Below are 24,956 nucleotides of genomic sequence, written 5' to 3'. Positions count from 1 at the left end.
TGTCCAGAGCCAGGCCTGCGCAAGGAAGGATCTGGTCAACAACAGAGACTTTCTTTTGAAGTTTGCTAACTTCAAAGGCAGAAAGGGGTATAAGCAGTGGACCCAAAACCCCAGATTGTTTTTATTACTTCTGGACTTAAAAGGAACTTCTGCAAAAAGTGACGAGCTGGAGGAGGAGTATTGCCCCTTTGCCTGCGACTATGATTTGCTGTCTTGGCCTTCAGTTGCTGCTTCTGCCTGAAAGAGGACAAAGACTGGACTTTATGGTATATTCCTACTTGTGAAGTGTCTCCAAGGGCTTGGATTGAGCTTGCCTTCTGTTTTGATGTTGCAGGGCCATTAAAGACTTCCTCTGCCAGCACCTGGACTCTCTTGCTGAGACTCCTCCCTGGCAAGTGGTACCCTATCCAGTCACTAGGCCCTTGAGAGGGGCGGCTGGTGGAATAAAGACCAAAATCAATGCACAGAAGCCGTGCAGGGAAAAATCTGACGTACCATCTGCAAAGTGGCTGTAAAAATAACACACCACCTGCTTCATAACTGGGAAATTGACACATCACCTGCATCTCGTCTGAAGAAACGGTGCAACACATGCTTTCGGCTGCTGAAATTGACGCCAGCCCCACGCAGCGCAGTTCTTCATCACCGTGTCGGACGTATTTCGCACGCATCGTCGCTGGTCATCAAAATCAACATGAACGTGCCTGGATTTGAGAAACCAATCCAGAAATCGATGCATCGCTCCTTTAGGAAAGAGAAAAATTATGCATTGCCTACCTGACCAGAGAAGGAAAGGCACAAGGCCTCACTTGCAAGTAAGGAATTGACGCATCATTGACTTTTCTGTTGCACACTCGCCCACGTGACTATTTTATAAGCAAACCAGGTACTTTGTGCAAACTCAACGCATCCGTTGTTTTCTATAGAGTAAGACTCTTTTTAGCGTAAACATTCCTATCTTTATTTGTGGATGTTGGATTTTTGTTATTTTGGTCTTTTTTGATTTAGATACATATTGGCTATTGTTCTAAACTGGTGTGGTGTCCACTTTGTGTGTTGGTATAAATACTTTAAGCATTGCGTTTGAGATAAGTCTGACTGCTTGTGCCAAGCTCCCAAGAGTGTGAGAAGGGGTTCTCCTGAGTGTGTATCACTATTGCCCGGATTAGAGTGAGGGTTCCTGCTTGTTCAGAGTGCAAACTGACTGCCAACCAGAGACCCCATTTCTAACATTTAGGAAAACATTCTTATACCAGATCCAGGAATGTTTGAGGATTTTCAGTGATGAGGTTCTAGGCTTGTCCTGTGTACTGCTATATTTTCTCACCCTCTGTCCATCTCCTTTTGCAGAAATTGTTCTTCTCTTTACTGTGAAACTGCCCAGGTCCTGCAGTTCAAAATGAGTAATACCATCTTCCACCAGGTGGGTGAATGGCTGTCCCTAAACTGCTCCCTTATTTAGATGAAGTAGCCTCTCTTCTGTCGGGGTCAAAAGTGGAGGGTATTTTGAGAAAAAGGGAGCAGATTTGCTAAGGTTAAATTTGTCATTTCCAACTTAAAAGAATAAATGTTAAGGCTGACCTTTGTTCAACCCACTGTTCCTCTCTCTGCCTAGATAGTTAATTCAAGTAAAATAGCCTATTGTTAATAATTGGCTTCTGGAGATCAGGGTCAGTAGCTCCAGCCAAGTAGGCATGTTGGCCTCTGCAAAACAGATGAGTAACATGACTGGTAAACTAGTTTTGGATCAGGCAAGACAAAGCACATTTTTATAAAGTTACTTTCCACTAACGTTATCAAAAACTGATTTTACAATCAAAGTAGAATGTAAAGTAACCTTGATTCATTTTAAATGCAAATTCCTATATAATATTCAAGAAATGTAGTTTTTAATCATTAGTCAATACTTAACCCATTAATTTTTGTAGATTAACTTCATGATTTTGTAGTTTTAGCTTTAATGATTTTTGGGAACTTTCTCACCACATTTTATCTGAGGGAACTTTACTTTGTTTGGATTATTTAACTGTAATTTTCTTTTACTTGCACATTTGTTCCTCTCTTGATTTGGGTTATTTGTGGTTTGTTTTGTTTTTTAGATGTGATTTGACTCAATTTTGGGGAATAACCAGCTGAAAGAGCCCTGACCCAAAATCAGGAGGAATGCCAGAGGAGAAATCTTAATGGGATATTATCATTCCTCTTATCATGAATCAGGGATGTCAGCACAATACAAACAAGATAATGCAGCACATCCAGAACAGAATAGTCTACTGCTGTGTCTGCTGCTAGTGTGGGTTTTGTGGTGAAGTAGTCCTTGAGGTGCAGCCAGAAGAGTGTCAGGAGGAAAAGTAGGAAATGAAGGACCAGAAGATGTATGTTGCTGTAGAAGGTGATAAGCACAGCAGATATCGGGGGTGTAATAGCTCTATACACAAGGCAGCCTAGTACTAGTCATATTACTGCATGTCCACTAAGACACTCTTAGGTCACAAGTCCTCCTGCCTACTTGTGTGCCTCAACCACCTTTGCCCAAGATCAATGACTGTAAATATCCAGGAATAAATTAATTTCACAGAAAATTAGCAGATACACACTGATTTTGTCTCTGCATGGATATTAACTACAAATCATTTATCATTAATCTGTATGTGGCATGACAACAGTGAACCTAGTTGTTTAGATGAGATGCTTGTGATGAGAAGACCTCTCTAACAAAGAAACTTAAGTTTAACACAGATTAGAACACCATTCATTTATTTCCTAAGATTGAAATGCATCACTCCATTAGAAAGTCCCTGACTGGCTTTATGATGCTTGAGACTTTCAGGAAATAAGGTTGATAATTTCATAGATAATGTTTTAAATGTTTTGTGCCTGTATCTGGGGGACAGAATTCTGATAGAACTGATCATCAGTGCAAAATAACGTTTTGTAAATGTTGATTAGCTATTGTGTAATTGTCTGGGTGCCATAGTTTATTTCAATGGGCCAAAAGGCTGTGATTACTATGGAATACCATGGGATAATGTTTAATAGCCTTAAGTCTGGTACAGCAATAGAGAGAATAGTGAAGAGAAATACAATGGATGAATGATAAAGACTGTGAGAACTTTTTGGATTGTATTAGTCAGCTTTTTTAGACTGCACTGTATATTAGGCTGATGCAAAATGTTCTATTTCACTCATGTAATTTGCATAATTCACGCAGTTTCACACAAAGCACAAAGTCATAAATTAAGCTAGCACAAAATTATGTACATTTTTTCTGCAGGTGACGGTTCGAGCAGACAATGTCTCACAGGAAACATGTTTTTGCAAAAATTGTCACAAAGGACATTTTCTTAACAAGTCAGTCCTCCTGTCAGTAGCTCAAGTGACTTTTGAACCACAGGTAGCTACTTTGAAAGGTTGCACTTTCCTCAGGCAATCAAGAAGGTGGCTTAATAGATAATGGACCTTGACAGATTGTGATGCAAATTCCTCCTTAGCATCTTGAATTTGAAGAGACCACACAGGTTTTCCTGATAAACTGGTCATATATCATATGTTGTAACTTAAATGGATCCTTTGAATTGTGAGGATTAGTTATCCTGTTTTCAATTTTTGATGGTGATTTTAAGAATATAAAATAAATAGCAAGTGCAAGTTTGAAGACCCTGGACTAAATTACACATCTGCTCCATTTCACCAAGTGTGCATTGCTGAAACCTTCTTATGTAACTTTAAATTCTACTTTTGCCATACCACTGATGACATTTGTGATCATCTTCTTGCCTTGCTGCTACTTCCCAAGTCTCTATTATACCCATCATGCCCACTTTATTACCCAATATAACTCTAAACTCTCACTATGTGGCTCTACTCCATCAGCATAATCAGTTCCATTTGCCCCGCCAAACTCATTGGTACATTCCATTAGAACTCTTGCATCACCATTCCCAATAACACAAAGCAAAACAATAAATCAACAACATGAAAACAACAAGGAAAGGTGAAATTTAGCCTTCAAATAAACTTTTTAAACCGATTCTAAACATACACCAGCTATGGCTTAGAATGTGAGGCTCCTGCAAGTAAAACAAATCCACAACTAGAGTAGGGTATTCTCACGGTGTTCACAGATGCTCAAAGCTCTCAAGAATACCTGACCTCATACACTACTGTGAATCAGTGGTTTAACTGGTGCGGGATTATAGAGTGACTAGATTAACTCTGGCATACTGGAACTGGTGCAGGGGCTGTATAAACAGTTTATGTATATCCTTCAAAATACTCACCCTGAACATTGACTGTGATTGGTGTAGACGAGGAATTGCCAGCTTCATTGCGAGCCTCACATTGATAGGTTCCAGAATCATCAGGGAGACTTTTTTCAATTATAAGAATGTTTCTTGACTGATTCTGTAGCTGATTTCCATTCTTAAACCAGCTGTAATGATCCACTACTGGATTACTGCTGTTAATCTTACATTCCAAAGCCATTCTTTCCCCTTCCTTTACCTTTGTTTCTGAAACATAAATTTGTGTCCCTTTTGGTGGGTCTGTGGGAATAAACATTATAATTAAAAATCAATCAACATAACCACTTTTATCCCTTTGTCTACATTAGTGTTGGGGATGTATACTGTGTCTGGGCTTTGGATATTTGACTATAATTGCACTTGATATTTCAAGAAATAAGATGAATTGTCCTGTTTGTTAGAAATAGTTAAAATAACTAAGACACTTCATAAAAAAGCATTCAGAGCTAATCAATCCCTCAAGATACAAACATCTATACTATGCTGCAACCTTCCAATACACCCTTACCAGCATGCATCCCATTGTTGTAGCCAACAAGAGTAGGAAATGGAGGTCCACTTTTTCAGGCCCTCTGGCAGCAGCTGCTGCCGCCACCAATAACGCTTGGTGGGGCCGCATGCGGGGGGGAAGGAACGCGGATGTGCGAGCACTCAAGGCATCGGGAATAATTAAAAAAATATATATTAAAACCACTTACCTGCTGCACGCTGCCTTGGTGCTCCTCGCCACCTCAGTGCTCTTCTGCTTGCTCCCCTTCTCACCCAATCCAAACACTTCTCTCATGCTGTTACCCAGCATAAGAGATGCACCGGGATTGGTTTGAGTGGGCTGAAATGCCGCTCAGAGTGGGAGCCTGTGCTGGTTCTGCAGGAGACTTTGCAACACACCCCGGGTGGAGAGTTCTAAGTGCGCATGTCGGTTTGGCTCTCCTAAGATGGACAGTCAAACCAACATGCACATTTAAAGTGCACCTCCTCCTCCCTGCTGCTGACACAAAGTATGGCCCCGTCCCACCCTAGAGTGGCCTACTTGATAGTGAAAAATAAAAAGATAATAAAATAGTTTTAATTTTCATTTTTTTTTCAGCTGCCCTTCAGCAGTGGGGCGGCTCTGCTCCGCCAAAACAGAGGGGCTGCCCCTGCTCTCTGGCCTCCTTCCCAATTCCAACTTCATAGGGCTCGTCGTCGACTAGGAGCCACAGTGCATGACTGCCTGTGGATCAAGCTTCCAAGCAACACTCATTTTCCATTAATGCATCTACCCCCAATAAACAAGAACTCAGAACTTCTCATAATTCCAGCTTCGCCACAACAACATTTATACACCTTTATTTAACACTAAGGGCCTGGTTTAAAGTTTGGCAAAGGGATTACTTCATCACCACAGTGACGAATATCCCATCCGCCAAAATCTAAATCACATTGTGACGGAGTAACCTCACAGCCAGTATCTAAATCAGGCTGTAAATATCCACATTAGAAATTCACTATACTCTAAAAGCAGTCAATCTTGCCCAAAACATCTTCATTTGCACATTTAAGGCCAAGACTCTAATAATTTCATTTCCCACCCCTCCACAGTCTGTACTTTTCAACCTTTTTTTAAACATAAATAGGAGCCTTAGTTTCAGCATCTCCATCAGCCAAGCAAACTGACAATGGCCTCTTCAATCACACAGGACAGGTTTTGTCCTTTAACACGTCTGTATCTTTACATTACAATCCACAAACCACCACATTTCCCTTAGAACCTGAGTTCATTTCCCCTCCTCCCTCTGCTAAATTTGCATCTTTCTCCTTTCCACCTTCTCTGTCCTAAAACTAAAACCTTTGAAGGCTTCAACGTAGCTCAGTAGCTTTTACCAACTTCCATCTCCTCCATGCAAACCATAATTTCAACTTTGATATTGCTAGTGCAGGTGTCTTTAATAAAGTGTATTATTGAGTGTTTATGTATTTTGAATATTGAGTTTATGTAGAAAATTAAATAAAGTAGAAAATTAATGCACTCATTTGAAAATGTGACCTTGATGAATGGCCACCAATGTTCACGAAATGTACTAATTAATGATGAATACATATGAAACGATGAAGAGGTATTAGATTAATGTAGTAGTATCTCATAATAACAGCTTTGAAGTATTATTTAGCTTATTAACTGTAGGCCTTAACTTAGCAAGTGTCTTGGCCTATTTTGCCGGGCCTCATGCAGAAGCTGTATTTCTTAGCGGTTAATAAAAATGCTGATCAAGTGAATTAAACTGTGAAATGTTAATTGCCTTGTTAAAAATGCTTAAAAGAAGCTTTCCATGAGAACCGATTGCTATGAGATGATATTCATGCTAATGTAACATTTTATGTGTAATGTGTGTGAGGGTGACTTTCCCAGGACAAGAACAAAGAAGATACTGACTCGAGTGGAAGCTGCAACAATATTGTTACCTGACAGGTCGGATGATGAGAACATCGTAAAGTGAACCAATCAACTGTATGGGAATGGTGAAATATTAGAATTCACAGATTTGGTATAGAAATATTATTGGACAAAGTAATGACATACGATTAACTGAACAATACGGAATTAGGGGATAGTTTAGGTGAATTTGTTATAACGCCGCTGCAGAGGGGAAAAGATTCAGACTGGAGAGGAGAACAGAACTTTAGGAGAGATTCGAGATTTTAGGAGAGAGACATTCATATCAAAATTTGGGCTCATATTCCTTGACTGAGAGCCTGATGCTTTGCTGACCGACTGATAACCTGAGGCTGAAGACTGATTCTGCTTTGCTGACCCATACTGAGGATAGGTATAAAATTGAAATGTGATTATCATGCATTTTTGCTTTTTCTTTCTAGGTACCAACTGAGCTGTTTTGATAGATCCATAGCTAGATGTTTTCCAAATTTGCATTCCTAAATTGTTTTGCATGAAGCCCAACATGCTGATGCTAATCTGATGTTAGTTGAGGATTCTGGCTGATGACAGAAAAGACAGATGTTTGATGGATTTCTCTGCTTAACTACATGTATATCATTTCATTAACGCAACTGACTCTGCTATTGATTTGCACTGTAACTCTAGAATGTGTTGTGGTTCAAACCTTGATTAGGTTGCATTTCTTCCGCTGCTTTGGACAACCAGCGTTGTTTTTGTAGGAGTTTCATTTGATATTGAGACTAATCTACATGGCCTTAGCATTGTTATTATAGGAAAATAAACTTACTAATCTTTTACCAGAGGTCTGGTTATTCATGGCTGAAAGGTCATGGTGCGTGACATTTACTGACTCCACTGATTATTTATTTTATTGATTACTACTGATTGTTGGTTATTGTGTATTCATTATTGGTATGTACTGGAGCTATGGTAAGAACTTCTTAATTGTGAGTCAAAAGGTACATCGACCTATTCGCATCCCCTTGTAAGTAAACTTATTAAGGTCTGACGGGCTAACATTATCAACCCAATTTGAAAGTAATTCTCTGAAAATGTCCTCTTTAAACACACTTAACACCTACACCTCAACCTCATTTCCAAATCTGTATCACACACAACACACTCTCTTTCATACTATCCACGTCTATTGTCATGACACCACGTGCATCCAGAATCCTATCCATAGATTTAGAAGCAAATAGAAATTCATATCCAATGTGACAATGTGATTTCTTGATATCCAACCTTGATTTATAAAGATCTACATCTATCTTTGCTGTTCCAGACTCATTGCCTCCTCTAGCAAGACACTACAATAGGCACTGCATGCTATCAACCCTCCGCTGCAAATGTGTCAACTTTCAACACTACTCACAAGCTAAGACACCCTACCGACAAAACACAAACTATTTTGTGCACATTCCGTTGTTGACGGAAATTCCATGTACCCCTGACTTTCACAAATAACCAGTGACCCTCTGCCATTAAAATGGACCTCAACCATGTAATTCCTTCCTCAAGTCTCCCTGTAAAACTTTACAGTATCCTCCAGTTGCTCATCTCCATGAACCGCACAACACAAACAGTCATCAGGTTTGCTCAATGACTTTCACATACTTCTCATTCAAGACCACACTCACTCATACACCTTTAGGACTCACGTGCCTCTACACCTCCCTTTTAAACGACAAATCACGCACAAGCATTTTCACTGATCCTATCCAGAACCTCAACCAATAATTTACATATAGCATATAACCCAATCTGTTAGAAAACTGTTGGAGTAATCCCTCTACCCCAAATGTATGTGATGGACTAACCTAGGTGCCATGAAGAATGGTTCTTAACCTCCAGTACTTAATTTGCCCCGGTGGTTGCCAGTGGAGGGCACCGGCAGCTATTTTCTGCTTCAGGCAGTTACTGCGAGCAAGAAAGACATATGGGAAAGACGGAGAAGGAAAAACGAAAAATCGTCACAATGGGCGAAAGCAGAAAGATTTAAGAGTAGGCTAAAAGGGCAGGGAATGGCTGTAAATTGATTATAGAGGCCCGAGACGGATTTAGGATTACGCTGCCTCAGTAGTCAGTGCTCACACATTTAAATGCAGCAGCCGAGTGTTTTCACAGGAGAGCTTTGGGCACCAGCATGTTTTTTATTTTAATTTACAAATTAAGCACCGTTAACCTCCCTCTTAAACACTATAATAGCTATATTCACCGAACGGACAACCTAACTCACTACGTGTAACCATTTGAGCGGGCAGTGGTTGGCAGGTAGTTAATCTTACTTTGACTCGCTGAGGCTTTTTTGATTCCATTTAGGAAGGGCCACTCAACACAGATAAGATCAGCATATCCCAAACAAATTTGATGTGATTTTCCACTGACCACACAGCCAGAATGATGACAACCAGTAGAATCCAGCCAAAGGTTTTGTTATTGTGGGTTTCTTCTTCTCATTTTGGCAATGGCTGCATGACATCAACCTTTGGGTCCTGATAACAGATTTCCACTGATTACACCTAAATCATCATCATCATTTTTGTCTTTCATCGAGCACATGCGTGAACCACAAATTTCATTCAGATTATTGGATTGGTCTCGTCTCCCTTGGGATAACAGCGCAAAAGGAATTCCCTTCTTTCCGTTAACCAATTACTCGCCTTCAAATTTCTCTATCTAGTGCTTTATGCAACTTGTGACTTGTTAACTTGTTTACAAGAACAGTGCCTAGTTGCCCTTGTTCAAGAGACCACCGTGTATTTCAAGGAATGACAGGCAGAACAAACGACTCAAAAGTGGATGGAAAAGGATTTCAGTATATATTTAAGAGACCGAGAAATATCAAAGACATATTAAAAATAAATTGTATTAAAATGGACAGTAATATTAAATAATAGAAATACAATGAAGTGGGGACGAAAACTATGTTTGTCTTCCTAGTCACTGACTATTGCGCTGTAAACTAGTGCAGTGTGACGCCAAGATAAAGGCTATCGATTCTAGCGCTGTCCTGCTAGTTGACGTAGACAACCAAAAAGTGACTGAGCATGAAGACAAAAACTTGGTCCAGGGCACAATGTCAAATCTACACCAGCGGCCAAGGAGCCCAGCAACTACAAAATCCAGCTGTGACTGTGTATACGAGGTATGCTCCATCACAGCCAGCCTGAAACTCTACCTTGGTCCTAATCAACACTGCAACTCGACATTGGCGCTTTCCTTTTATTTTCTGCAAGCGCTATATCTGGTGGTACGGCATCCAGGCGGAACATATCGGATACTGACGTGGGACTGTGTACGGCACAGAAACGCACAGATATATGGCAAGGTTTTGTGTGAATTGGAGGCGATTTATATCGCTTAAGATGTAGCATACCATGTGTGATATACCAGATTGAGATTTGACAAATATTTCGTAATTGTACCTATACAGGGAGAGCTTGTTGTATAACCATATAATAAATATTTTAAGTTAAGTATTAACTTTTATTGTTAATATTTAAGTATCCTCGTTATTGTTAATTTGGATAATGAGCTGTAATTATTATAATTATGCATACATTATTTTTTAAACTCCTGGTATGTCATCTTTTCGGTTAACATATTACATAATGGCTTCTATTTAAACCCTTTGAAACAATATTTTGTGCCACAGGTAAGCAATATCTTACAAATGCTTTATGAAGTCAAACGTGATTTAGCAGAAAAAGCTGAATATTCTGACGTGTTAAGATAGAGGAAATAAAGTTTTGCTAACCAAATTCAATTAAATTCAATACAGTTACCATTATTTGAAACTGTGTGTTCCTTCATCTGTTATTTCTTAACTAACATCAGAAATAGTTCACTAGGTTTCAATACTCGCAGGTCTCTCTGGATTTAAAACTGCAAGAATGTCACACCTGGAATAAGAGCATCACAGCCTGATTGGCTGGTAGTGTGTTTCCACTTACCAGAGCAGAAGATCTGGATCACTTTCTGTAGCTCATGGCCAGCGGATGTGTGGCGAACTCAGACCGTCACTTGTGCACTGCACTACCATGAGACACGACTCGGCACGCTTTAAAGTACGACTGGTGTGTAGCACTTTGCCACTTCATTAAAGTGAGGTACAGATCGGAGTGCCCACTTTTTGATGGCACGGCTATCTTGCTGCCACCAAGGTTAAGTGCACCCGCAGAGTTTAAATCAAAAGTTTGAACTGGGGCTCTGGCCTCTGTGACTGTCGGGAGCAGGGTACACTGAGGAAAGAGGACTCTATATTCAGTAATACCTTCTGATGCCACGAAGGGCCAACATTTTTATTTTTTTATTTTTTACACGAGTTCCCCATCCACGGTCGTGCTGGGAAATATGGTGGGATCACATAGGATATTGGGATACTTTTCAGAAATCACAGCATAGATCCGAGGCCCCTACAAGACATCACTACATGGTGGGAGCCGAGAGGAGCTGGAAAAATTAAGAACCTCCCTGCACCAAAAGATCCAACCACCTGCACCGAGGAAGAAAAAGCAAAGTAGTAAATGTAACAGATTTATCACATAGCTGAAAAGAACTAGATGAACCATCAGAAAGATAGGTGCCACCGTGCCACATTTGAAGGTGATTCTACATTCCTTCCAAATCCAGACAGGTGAACAGCAAAATAGTGCAAGATTAACTCGTGTTATGAATCTAAAATTTAGTAATCCCCCCCCCACAACTTAAAGGGTAAAAGGAAGAGGAAGCACATTTGCGATTTTAGGTTTGTTAGACCTGACAGCCTTAGGGTAGTCACCCCTAACTTTTTGCCTGCCTCCCTCCACTTTTTGGACACTGTTTTTGCTGGTTTATAGACTCTGCGCACTTTACCCCTGCTAACCAGGGCTAAAGTGCATATGCTCTCTCCCCTAAAACATGGTAACCTGGAATCATACCTGATTGGACTATTAATTTACTTATAAGTCCCTAGTAAGGTGCACTCTATGGGCATAGGGCTGGTAAATTAAATGCTACTAGTGGGCCAGCAGCACTGGTTGTGCCACCCACTTAAGTAGCCCCTTCTCCTGGTCTCAGGCCTGCCATTGCAAGGCCTGTGTGTGCAGTTTCACTGCCACATCGACTTGGCATTTAAAAGTTCTTGCCAAGCCTAGAACTCCCCTTTTTCTACATATAAGTCACCCTTAATATGTGCCCTAGGTAACCCCTAGGGCAGGGTGCTGTGTAGGTAAAAAGCAGGACATGTACCTGGGTAGTTATATGTCCTGGTAGTGTAAAACTCCTAAATTCGTTTTCACACTACTGTGAGGCCTGCTCCCTTTATAGGCTAACATTGGGGCTGCCCTCATATACTGTTGAAGTGGCAGCTGCTGATCTGAAAGGAGCAGGAAGGTCATATTTAGTATGGCCAGAATGGTAATACAAAATCCTACTGACTGGTGAAGTCGGATTTAATATTACTATTCTAGAAATGCCACTTTTAGAAAGTGAGCATTTCTTTGCACTTAAATCTTTCTGTGCCTTACAATCCATGTCTGGCTGGGCTTGGTTGACAGCTCCTTGTGCATTCACTCAGACACACCCCAAACACAGGGTACTCGGCCTCACTTGCATACATCTGCATTTTGAATGGGTCTTCCTGGGCTGGGAGGGTGGAGGGCCTGCTCTCACACAAAGGACTGCCACACCCCCTACTGGGACCCTGGCAGACAGGATTGAACTGAAAGGGGACCTGGTGCACTTCTTAGCCACTCTTTGAAGTCTCCCCCACTTCAAAGGCACATTTGGGTATAAATCAGGGCCTCTGCCCTACCTCATGAGACACTTGCTGGAGAAGAAACCTGAACCAGAAACTACATCCTGCCAAGAAGAACTGCCTGGCTGCTCAAAGGACTCACCTGTCTGCTTTCTACAAAGGACTGCTGCCTTGCTGTTGCCCTGCTGCCTTGCTGAACTCTTGTCTGGCTGTGAAAGTGCTCTCCAAGGGCTTGGATAGAGCTTGCCTCCTGTTCCTTGAAGTCTCAGGACCAAAAAGACTTCTCTCTTTTACTTGGACGCTCCGTGCGCCGAAAATTTTGACGCACAGCTTGTTTCGCAGCGAGAAAAACGCCACACTCCGACGCTGATCAACGCAACGCTCTTGGGACGATCGAAGATCCGACGCATGGCCTCGCAAGGACAACGCCGCCCGACCTCTAGAGGAGAAATCGACGCGACGCCTGCTGTGAGATCGTAATTTCAACGCGCAGCCCCGCAGATCGAAGTCTAGAGGAGAAATCGACGGGACGCCTGCGTGAGATCGTAATTTCGACGCGCAGACCCGCAGATCGAAGTCTAGAGGAGAAATCGACGGGACGCCTGCCGTGAGATCGTAATTTCGACGCGCAGCCCCGCAGACCGACGCGCAGCCGGAGAACAAGCAGGAAAATCCACGCACAGACCCGGGACATCTTGTAATCCCTGCGATCCACAGAAAGAGACTGTCCGCGCGCCGGAAAACGACGCCGACTTCCCCGCATGGAAAATAACGATGCAAGTCCGTGTGTGCTGGGGAGAAATCAACGCACACACTCTTTTTCCACGCACCTCTTCTCTTGTGGCCCTCTGAGGAGATTTTTCCACTCCCAACCAGGTACTTGTGCTTGAAAGAGACTTTGTTTATATTCTAAAGACTTAAGACACTTTATATCACTTCTCTGTGATATTCCTACATTTTTCCATTGCAACTTTATTCTTTTTGACCTACAATTATCCTGATAAATATTATATATTTTTCTAAACACTGTGTGGTGTATTTTTGTGGTGCTATATGGTGGTATTGTATGATTTATTGCACAAATACTTTACACATTGCCTTCTAAGTTTAGTCTGACTGCTCGTGCCAAGCTACCAGAGGGTGGGCACAGGATAATCTTGGATAGTGTGTGACTTACCCTGACTAGAGTGAGGGCTTTTGCTTGGACAGAGGGTAACCTGACTGCCAACCAAAAACCCCATTTCTAACAAGGTTGTTGTGCACAATCAGTGTACAGTGGAAGAGAGGAGATTGGTTTGGCATTAGGACTATGTTAGTCAGCCATGCATGGTCAGTGGATCAATTGTTTCTATGAAATACTATAACTTTGCATTGAACCTATAAAATGCTGTATTTCCCAGAACTAAATACTTTAAAAGTGTAGCACATATTTCAACACAAATAAAAGTCCAGTAGGCAGTAAACACATTGTGGGTGGGAGAGCATCTGGCCAGCACAGACAGTAAGCCACCTTTTTTGATTACCTTTCACCCTCGCGGTATAGAAAATGATGGCTTGACTCTGGCCAGCTGTGGCCGTGGCCTGGCTCCAATAGCAGGGCATCCAGAGATGCTGTGCCTGAACTGTGACCAGCTGCTTCTCAGCAGCCCACTCTTCCCAAAGGCCTTTTAGTCTGCATCTCCCATAGGTCACTGGGATTTTCTTTCTTTACATCTGCCTGCCTTTGTTGTGTGGCAAAGAATAAGCAGCATGTAGATCCTTCCCCCACACACCAGGAGCATGGCTGAACTCTCTATTTTGTTGCTTCATGTGGCAGCGTCTATGTGCCTACACCAATTTGCAGTGAGCGTTGGTGTGGAAATGCTTGCAAGGTCCTGACTTCTGGAAGTTACACACGATACAGCACTATCAGTGTGCAAAGAGAAACACAGATAAAAGGTTGTCCGAACTGAGAAGTGCCAGGGCAGTCAGAAGTCACTGGAACCCAATTGTATCAACTGGGGTTATTTGCACTTGGTGTCCGCAAACCACACTACAGCAGACCAAGTACGTCCATTAGCACTTATATTTCAGGTTAGTGAGGCAGAGCAAACCAAGGCTGAGGGTACGAGGGGTAGAAACACATAACTCAGCAATGCAACAAATATCAGTCAATAAATCAATGGCTTGTCAGTGGTATAGTGTTTAAAAAGGTACAGTACTTTAATACATGCATAGATAAATAATATGCACAACATTACAACTATGTACAAAAGGAAACATCAACTAGAACACCCTCTAATAGACCTTGGAAACTGCCTGGTGTGCAATCTAATGGAATGTCCTAGTGATCTACTAACCTCTCTTGATAAATACTAGCTTGCGTAGGTGTGTTGCATCCAAAACTATCTGTGCACCAGCAGACTCCAACCACTAAACTAAAAATACCCTACACATGCATATAGGAAACCATGTAGTATGAAATGATCAAATGTTAGGCCTAGTTGAGTTGTCAAGAGGATTTTAACAATGCATTCATCAATGATAGAGTATTTACAAAGCCAATATGTCTTATCTCATCAAGCCTGCAGAGTTTTTGCAAACATATACAATAAGCACTAAAAGTGCAAGTGATAAACATTTAAAAATGAGCCTAACGGTTTTGTGCACCTGTCTGAAAAAAAAGTAAATAAATGACCTATTTCAAAAGTAAACATGAAATTAAAGCAGAAATTAAAGCATTGATAGTGTCTTTTTTAGGTGAGTATACAGATGTCCACAAGAAAATGCCTTCACTCACAGTGAAGAGCATCAAAGTCTGAGGTAGGTTAAATCAGTGCCTCATGCTCCCTGCTGTAGTGGGTCGACGCCAAATGAACAGCCCAATGAATGAAGTGGCCCCTGTTTGCGTCTATAACTAACTAATAATAATTTGATGGTTTAGAAAAACATGGTGCTGGTGAGACAGCTAATGTGGTTTCTAGGCCAGCACTTAAATGGATGCTTCAAGATCAAGGAACATTCCCAGGCGGTAACACACATATTTCACATTTAACTATTGAAAAGTCAGAACTACTGGCTTTGACACTGGCTTTTCAATATTGAACATTACTGTTAGAAATGGGGTCTTTGGTTGGCAGTCAGGTTACCCCTTGTCCAAAGCAAGGACCCTCACTGTAGGCAGGGTAAAGGAGAATCACCCTCAGTTAACCCCCCGCTCACCCTCTTGGGAGCTTGGCACAAGCAGGCAGGCTGAACTTCAGAGATCTTGGTGTAAAGTATTTGTACCAACACATAGTAATTCAATGGAAACACTACAAAATGACAACACAGGTTTAGAAAAATAATAGAAAATATTTATCTGAACAAAACAAGACCAAAACGACAAAAATCCAACATACCCAATTCAAGGTATCAATTAAAAAAACAAAAAGAGTCTTCATGTGATTTTAAACACAACACTAACGCTGTTAGTTTGGAAATGTACTTGGGTGCATCAAAAATAACCCCGGACGTGCGAGTGTGCGTCAAAAGGGGGCTTGCGATGTGTCAACATCATTCATGAGCGAGACTGTGTACCGTCTCCAGTTGGGTCGGCATGAGTTGTTTCTTCTCTCCGCAGGACAGCAATGCGTCAATCCGAACAGCACTCTCAGGTTTGGGCAGGCCTTGCGTCGTTTTTACACACCCAGCGATGTTTGCGTCGGAAATTCCACCGCAGGATAATACGAAAACCATGCAGGTTGCGATCTCACCAGCCTCCGGAGCCTACAGGGGAACAGGTGGCTGAACTGGGTGAGGTCCCTGAGTTGTCCAAAGGGCAGCAGGAAGGGGGGCCCACCAGGGAAGCATTCTGTGAGGCACACTTCTATTGGCCCCAAATGCGCAGGCACTCTGATTCACAATTCAGGTCTTGCCAAACTTGTCAGGCAAGTGGCAAGAGTGGGGGGAAATGTAAGGCTCCCCTCCACCATTTTCCCTTGGTCAGTACCCCCTTTGAAAGTTTTGGCATTGACATTGTGGGGCCTCTGGATCACAAAACAGCCATGGGCAACAGGTTTATCCTGGTCTTGGTGGACCATGCCACCCGGTACCCAGAATCCATTCCTTTATGATCAATCACTGCCCCTTTGGTGGGCCGTGCCTTGATGGGAGTTTTTACCCACATGGAGTTCCCCAAGGAAGTGGGGTCCGATAGGGGTACCAACTTCATATCAACTTATATGAAGTCTCTGTGGAAGGTGTGTGGGGCCACCTACAAGTTCACCACACGGTACCACCCCCAAAGTAATGGTCTGGTTGAGAGATTCAACCGCACCTTGAAAGGCATGATTATGGGCCTGTCAGAGCCCTTGAGGCAGAAGTGGGACATCCTCTTGCCATTCCTTCTGTTCGCTTACAGGGAGGTGGTTCAAAATGGACTTGGCTTTAGTCCTTTTAAGCTGCTTTATGGCCACCTGTGAGGGGACCTGTGTCTGGTTAAGGATGCTTTGGAAAAAGCTCCTAGTAAACCCCCCCCCAGGATGTAATTAGTTACATGCTGGTTCTGAGAAACCAGACTGCCCGCTTTAGGAGTCTTGCACAGGAGAACCTGGAAGCAAGCCAGGAGGACATTAAATGCTGGTATGACCAGAATGGCACTCTGGTCGAGTTTCAGCCTGGACAAAAAGTGTGGGTGATGGCACCAGTGGAGCCTAGGGCACTTCAGGACAAGTGAGGTGGTGGAGTTCGAGTGAAGTCACCTACCTGGTGAGCTTACAGGCTCCCAGGAACCCTCTGAGGGACCAGTATGTTAACCGGCTCAAGCCACAATTTGATCGGACAGAGTTGTCCATGCTCCTAGCAACATGATGGGGTAGAGGAAGAGATCGAGCCTCTTACTGACCTCCTGTCTGCAGGGTAAAAGAATGGGTGTGTGGAGCGAGTGAACCTCTTTCCCTCCCTGACTGCAGAGCAGAAGAGGGACTGTCACCAGGTGTTGGGACAGTTTGCCTCACTGTTTTCCTTGATCCTAGGGCTCACACACCTGTGCACACATGATGTGGACTTTATGGACAGTACACCCATTAAACAAAAGGTTTATAGGGTGACTGACAAGGTCAGAGCTGGCATCAAGGATGAGGTATCGAAAATGTTAACCCTAGAGGTTAATGAGCATTCCAGCAGTCCTTGGGCCAGCCCTGTGGTTTTGGTCCAAAAGGCTGCTGCCCCTGGTGCCACCCCAGAACTTCGGTTCTGCGTGGACTACCAGAGACTCAATGCAGTCACTAAGACTGACCCACACCCCATCCCCTGAGCTGATGAGCTCATTGACCGGTTGGGAGCTGCCAAGTACCTAAGTACGTTTGACCTTACCTCCGGGTACTGGCAGATTGTCTTGACTGAGGGGGCCAAGGAAAGGTCTGCATTTTCTACCCCAGATGACCACTTTCAGTTTGAAATGATGCCATTTGGTATGAAAAATGCCCCTGACACCTTCCAGAGGTTGGTCAACCAGGTGTTGGCTGGGCTGGATGAGTTCAGTGCTGCCTACTTAGATGACATTGCTGTCTTCAGTTCCACGTGTGAGGAACACTTGCAACACCTCTGTAAAGTGTTGGAGGCCCTGCAAAAGGCAGGACTCACTATTAAGGCAAGCAAGTGCCAAATAGGGCAGGGTTCTGTGGTGTGCTTTGGACACGAGGAGGGGAGTGGCCAGGTGGCACCCCTACAGCCAAAGATTGATACCATTCTGGCTTGGGAGCCTCCCAAGACCCAGACTGAAGTGAGAGCCTTTTTAGGACTCATAGGATACTATAGGAGGTTTTTCACATTGTACGGCACAATTGTTTCTCCCTTGACTGAGTTGACCTCCAAGAAGCAGCCTAGAAAGGCGATCTGGACTGAGTCTTGCCAGACGGCTTTTGATGCCCTGAAGGCTGCCATGTGCACAGCACCTGTGCTGAAGGCACCCGACTACTCCAAGGAGTTTGTTGTACAAACAGACACCTTAGAGCATGTTATTGGAGCAGTACTCTCACAGCCTAATGAAGAGTGCCTAGATCAACCTGTAGCCTTAATTAGCAGGAGGTTACTTCCCAAGGAACGTAAGTGGAGTGCCTTAGAATGTGAAGCTTTTGCTGTGGTCTGGGCGCTGAAGAAGCCAAGACCCTACTTGTTTGGGACTCACCTCTGGGTTTAGACGGACCACAGGTCCCTCAGATGGTTAAAGCTGATGAGGGGCGAGAATCCAAAACTGTTGAGGTGGTCCATTTCCCTACAGGGGATGGACTTTACGGTGGAACATGGCCCTGGTACAGAACACGCCAATGCTGATGGCTTAGTGATGAGAACTCCCATGCGGTTGGGTAGTTGCTCCCCACTTTCAGTGAGGGGGGGGGGGGGGGGGAGAGACATGTGTTAGACTTTTCATCCTTGGCGGGGTCTCCCTTAACTTTTTGCTTCTGTTTCCCAGGTTGTTGATGTGTGCTGGACTCTGTTTTTGCTGTTTTTGTTACTCTGGGCACTTTACCACTGCTATTTAGTGCTAAAGTGCAAGTGCTACTGTACAAAATGTGTATGTAATTGGCTTTCCTTGATAGGCATATTTGATTTACTGGTAAGTCCCTAGTATAGTGCATTAGAGGTGCTCAGGGTTGTAAATCAAATGCTAATACTGGGCCTGCAGCACTGGTTGTGCCACCATATAAGTAGCTCAGTAAACATGGCTCAGACCTGCCACTGCAGTGTCTGTGTGCAGTTTTAAACTGCAAAAATTGACTTGGCAAGTGTACCCACTTGCCAGGCCTGAACCTTTCCTTTTCTTACATGTGAGACACCCCTAAGGTAGGCCCTAGGTAGCCCCGTGGGCAGGGTGCAGTGTATGTTTAAGGTAGGACATGTACTAATGTGTTTTATATGTCCTGACAGTGAAATACTGCCAAATTCGGTTTTCACTGTTGCAAGGCCTATCTCTCTCATAGGTTACCATGGGGGCTACCTTTAAAAATGAATAAAGCATAGATTCCCTTTGGGAGCGGATGGACATGTGGAGTGTGGGGTCTCTGAGCTCACAATTTAAAATTACATCTTTGAGTAAAGTTGATATTAAGATTGTGTGTTTGAAAATGCCGCTTTTAGAAAGTGAGCATTTTCTTGCTTACACCATTTCTGTGACTCTGCCTGTTTGTGGATTCCCTGTCTGGGCCAGTTTGTCAGTATGGCTGTTTGCACCTCTCTCTAGACAGTGACACAAAGGGAGCTGGGGTGTAGTCTGCATTTCCTGATGAGCCGTCTGTGCTAGGAGGGAGGGGAGGAGTGGTCACTTACACCCGAAAGGGCTGTGCATGTCCTCACACAATGCAGTCTCCTACCCCCCTGGTGAGTGTCTGGGGCCTGGCCTGGGCGAGGCAGGATTTCACATTCAAAAGAGACTTTACTTTGAAGTAGGCCTACCTTCAAAGGAGAAATTGGGTATAAGAAGGGCACCCAAAACCACAAATTTTAGAACACTTCTGGAAACAAGAGGAACCTCTGCCTGGAGAAGAGCTGAGGAAGAAGAGCTGTCCTGCCTGTGACTCTGCTTTGTGGAGCTATCCTGAAGTTGCTGCTTCTGCCAGAGTAAGAGGGCAAAGACTGGACTTTGTGTGCCTTCCATCTTGAGAAGAACTCTCCAACGGCTTGATTTAGAGCTTGTCTCCTGTTGTTGAAGTCTCAGGGACAGCAAAGACTTCTCTCTGCCAGCACTTGGAGTCTCTGGAGAGACTCCTGCTCTGACAAGCGGTGCCCTATCCAGTCCCTGGGCCCTTGAAAGGAAAGTTAGTGGAAATCCAAGGAAATCGACTTCTGACCGAGGCTGCTGCTGAATCCGGTGACACCGCCTGTAACCTACTCCGTGATCTTCGCTGGAACGCGACGACCTTCGCAGGCCCGACGCAGCTGCAGCCCCGCTGAAGTCTGCGACTCCGTGGAAGTCGCCATACCACGTTGTGACCGACGCCGCTCGAAGTGCGCGGATTCAACCTTTTGCACAAACGCCACGATCCCCGACTTCGCGCATCAAATTGTTTTCACTCTTCATCAAAGGTACTGTACTTGGGGGTCTATGCGACTGTGTCCGGCGCCGCTGGTGTCGGCTTGTTGAGAACGACTCCGTCACAACGCCGTGTTAACACCTCATCGAAGCATTTTGTGTTTCTAAGCGCTATTTTTGATTTCAATCTTTAAAAATTCATAACTTGACTTGCGTATGTCGGATTTTTGCCGTTTTGGTCTTGTTTTGTTTAGATAAATATTTCCTAAGGCAGGCTTAACTTCAGAGATCTAGGTGTAAAGTATTTGTACCAACACACACAGTAACTTAATGGAAACACTACAAAATGACACAAGACAGGTTTAAAAAAAATAGAAAATATTTATCTAAACAAAACAAGACCAAAACTAAAAAAATCTAAAATATACAAGTCAAGTTATCAATTAAAAAACAAAACGAGCCTTCATGTGATTTTAAACACAACGCTAATGCTGTTAGCGTGGAAATGTACCTGGGTGCATCAAAAATAACCCAGCATGGGTGAGTGTGCGTCAAAAGGGGCTTGCAATGCGTCAATATCACTCACAAGTGAGCCCGTGTGCTGTTTCTCCTTCGGTCGAGTCGGCGTGCGTCGTTTCTTCTCTCCATAGGAGAGGGATGCATCGATCTGAACAGCACTCTCGGGTCAGGGCAGGCCTTGCTTCGTTTTTACATGCCCAGCGATGTTTGTGTCAGAAATCCTGCTGCACGATGATCCGAAACCCACGCAGCGCAGGTTGCGATCTCACCAGCCTCAGTCAGTGATGTTGCACGTCTTTTCTCCGGCCGCGTCTCTGAGTTGTGTCAATCTTTTCCCTGCATGTTGGTCTGTGCGTGGATTTCTTACTCTTGTTCTGCCAGCTTCTCCCTTCAGGGTCCCAGGAACTGAATGGGCACCACTTGGCAGGGCAGGAGTCTCAGCAGAGGGTCCAGGTGCTGTCAGAGAGAAGTCTTTGCAGTCCCTGAGACTTCAACAACAGGAGGCGAGCTCTATTTCAAGCCCTTGGAGATTTCTTCTGAAGCAGGAAGGCACACAAAGTCCAGTTTTTGTCCTCTTGCACAGGCAGAAGTAGCAACTGCAGGATAGCTCCACAAAGCACAGTCTCAGGCAGGGCAGCACTTTTCCTCAGCTCTTCTCCAGGCAGAGGGTCCTCTTGATGTCCAGAAGTGATCTAAGGTCTGTGGTTTTGGGGGTCCTTCTTATACTCATTTTGGCCTTTGAAGTAGGCTTACTTCAAAGGAAAGTCTCTCTTGTTTGTGAAATCCTGCCCTGCCAAGGCTAGGCCTCAGACACACACCAGGGGTTTGGAGACTGCATTGTGTGAGGGCAGGCACAGCCCTTTCAGGTGTGAGTGACCACTTCTCCCCTCCCTCCTAGCACAGATGGCTCATCAGGAAATGCAGACTACACCCCAGTCACGGTCACTGTCACTGTCTAGAGAGAGGTGCAAACAGCCCAACTGTCAAACTGACCCAGACAGGGAATCCACAAACAGGCACACAATCGTAAAACCAACTTTACTAACAGTTATATTTTACATTTGTGAGCTCAGAGACACTACTTGAGTAACTTGTGTTTGCCTACCATGGCTCCGGTTGTCCGGCAGAGCACCTTGTAATAGTTTCTGAAGTGCCACTCTCCTTCTGGAACACAACAAGCATGGATAAGCAACTTTTTATTAAGCCTCAGGAGCTTATATATCATTTTTTTAACCCTGCAGGATTCCCGTGGATGCAGTTGTGCAGGCCATGGTTTTTGCTTTCTTTCTGTTTTTGTAAAAGCTTTTATGTCCAGTGCCTAATTTGTAGGAGAATATGTGATAGGGCCTAAAATAATGCTCAGAAGTCTACGGTCAGGGCCATTGTACGTCAGGGTGTCGTGGACAAAGACTGAGTCTATGTAGTCCTGATTCTACCTGATGCCCCTAATCCTTCACCAAACACTCCCTGCTCCTTAATTTCACCTCGTAGGGTTTTTCCATTCTTGCGTTCTCGATTTGTCACTGTTGATTCATCTTTCCTTTTGTTGCCTTTTCTTTGCCGTTCTGTGTTTTTTTCTCTTGCTCTGAGTCAAAGTTAGATGAGGAAAAATAAGTGCGGTCACCAATAATGAGTGGTTGTCTCTGTGTGTCCGTGCTCTCTATGGCACCCAAACAATGATTAGAGGACCACACAGTGGGCCCAATATTGCATGGTCTTTTTACTTTAGCTTGCCTGCTAGCAACTAGACAGGGAAAGTCTAGTGTTTTGGTTCACCAGCTCCAGTTGCAGGTAGTCAGACTCAGCAGATGAGCGCTATTCCTGTATAGAGATGGGGAGCTCTGTACAACAGGTTAGTATGGGACAGGCTCTGGGAGACATGGATGTCTTGGCTGCTGCATCCCCGACCTCTAATATAGATATTTTAGCCTTCCACAATCTTGTATTACAGCAAAGTTATCTTACAGATTCTGGGGCCTAGGCAAGACATCCCTTTGAAGGCTCCTGGTTTAAAGAACAATCAGTACCAAAAGAAAGCTTGGACAAATTATTTCTTTTTGCGCTTTGATCTACATTTTTTGCGACTTGTTTGGGGTTTAGTGCACTAATATATAATGTAAACTATGACAGGCACATGCTGCTCAATTAGCTGATATTCACAATCACAAATCCCACTTCACAACTGGGCTTTATAAGGGATCACCAAAGAACATTTCAGAGGATTTTCACCAATCCATTGGGTGAAATGTAATATTGTTTTCATTAATTCTCTTTGTTTGCCGTCTCTCTTCTTTCCTGTGTGCACTTCTCTGAATATACAACGACTTCCGACTGCTGAGCATGAGATATGAGAGGGGTTAGGAGCCAAGAGATCTGAGAGGTTAGGAAAATGGTACAGTGAGAGAGTAGAAGTAGAGGGCAAAGGGAGTTAGAGATTGATAGAAGTAGGGAATTAGTTGGGGTAGTTAGAAATGCAAGCTAAAGAGGGGAAGATGAGATAGCCAGGGAAAGGAAATTAGAGAAAGATTGAATTTAAGTAGGGAGTTAGTTGGAGAATACAGAAATGCAAGTTGAAGACAGAAAGATGGGGTAGCGAGAGAAAGGAATTAGAGAGAAAAATACATTTTAGAGAGAACTTGAGATAGTGATAATGAAACGTAGAGAACCCCTAGAGGTGACAAAGAGGGAGGCAAGGTGGAAATAGAGTTGAATTTGAAAGAGGATACGGTACACAGGTAGCATAGTGAAACCGTGAGAGAACGATGGAGAAACATCTAAGGGTAGACAGAGGGGCAAAATGAGAAGATAGAAGATAAAGTTGAGGGTTATGAGGAAGAGAGAATGAGATAGATAGCTAAGAGTAGAAAGACAGATGAGAAGTACAGCGATAAGAAGTGATGTATGAAGACAGATGAGATGAGGCAGAAAGGGTGAGATACAGATTTGTGAGAGAGAGGTAGAGACAAATAAGATAGGAGGAGTGACCTAAATTAGAGCAAGAGGAGCAGAATGAGCTGTGAGAGAAAGAAGGTAATAACAGGGATAAAGATAGGTAGCAGAAAAGGATTAAGGAAATTAGTGAGATTGAGTTATCACAGTTAGGAGAAGAGTGATGGAATGTAGTGAAGACTGCATACAAATGGCATGGTGAATTGAGAAGTTAAACAGTGTGTGTTTGTCAACGAGTTCGAGTTTACAGAAATGAGATTCCGAGAGAGAGATATGAAGTAGTGTGAAAAGTGACATGGAGCGAGACAGAGAGATGGATAAGTAATGTAATGAAATGAGGTGACAGTAATGGAGGATAAGTACAGGGAGGAGAAATATATGCATAGCAGCGAGTTGGTGAGAGAAAGGATGGGCAGAGAGGTAGTGAAATAGAGATACACCCAGAGAATTAAAGAGAGAGGGGTAAGGTTGTGAGAGAGTGCTAGGGACATGTTTAGAAAGAAAAATGTATTGAGGGAATGGTGAAATAGGCATAAGTGAGGTGGTGAGGGACAACTACATAACGATGTAGGGAGAAAGAGGTAAAGAGAGAGGCTTGATGTAGAACAAGATAGGTGGAGTAAACAGAGAGACATGACAAAGAAGGACCTATTTAGAACTTAATTGCCACCAACTGTCTGGTAGCGAAAGGGCTAGTGTGAGTGAGGCCAGAAATGCACACTAAGCTGAGAAGAATGTATTTTTTATGCAAATAAATATGGAACATCTAAATTATGACACATATTTACCTTCTCGGTGCCAATGTAAGATATTCATTTTACTTTCTTCTCCACTCAGACTTATCATGGTCGCATCTATTATTTGAACTGCAACACATTACATGCTTGGACAATCTCTACCTTACCTGCAGCGGTATGTTTTGAATATTGGGATCTTTGCAGCATACCGGATACTTTTGAGCATACACATACCTTTGGTATGTTATCCTTTTTGTTCTTAACATTTCCCTTTACTTTG

General features: G+C 43.3%; 1 protein-coding gene across 1 annotated transcript in view; it reads right to left on the bottom strand.

Moving 5' to 3' along the window:
• The window catches only part of LOC138246436 (B-cell receptor CD22-like), a 338,718-nt gene that overhangs the window by 83,649 nt on the left and 230,113 nt on the right, over nucleotides 1–24,956 (bottom strand). The window contains exon 7 of the mRNA XM_069201047.1: nucleotides 4,281–4,544. Within this exon, the coding sequence (XP_069057148.1) occupies nucleotides 4,281–4,544 (264 nt within the window). The remainder of the gene's footprint in view (nucleotides 1–4,280; nucleotides 4,545–24,956) is intronic.

This window comes from Pleurodeles waltl, chromosome 7, assembly GCF_031143425.1.
Source record: "Pleurodeles waltl isolate 20211129_DDA chromosome 7, aPleWal1.hap1.20221129, whole genome shotgun sequence".
Classification (NCBI taxonomy): Eukaryota; Metazoa; Chordata; class Amphibia; order Caudata; family Salamandridae; genus Pleurodeles; species Pleurodeles waltl.
The sequence above is the reverse complement of the archived record's forward strand: the minus strand, read 5'-3'. Positions and strand labels throughout refer to the sequence as shown.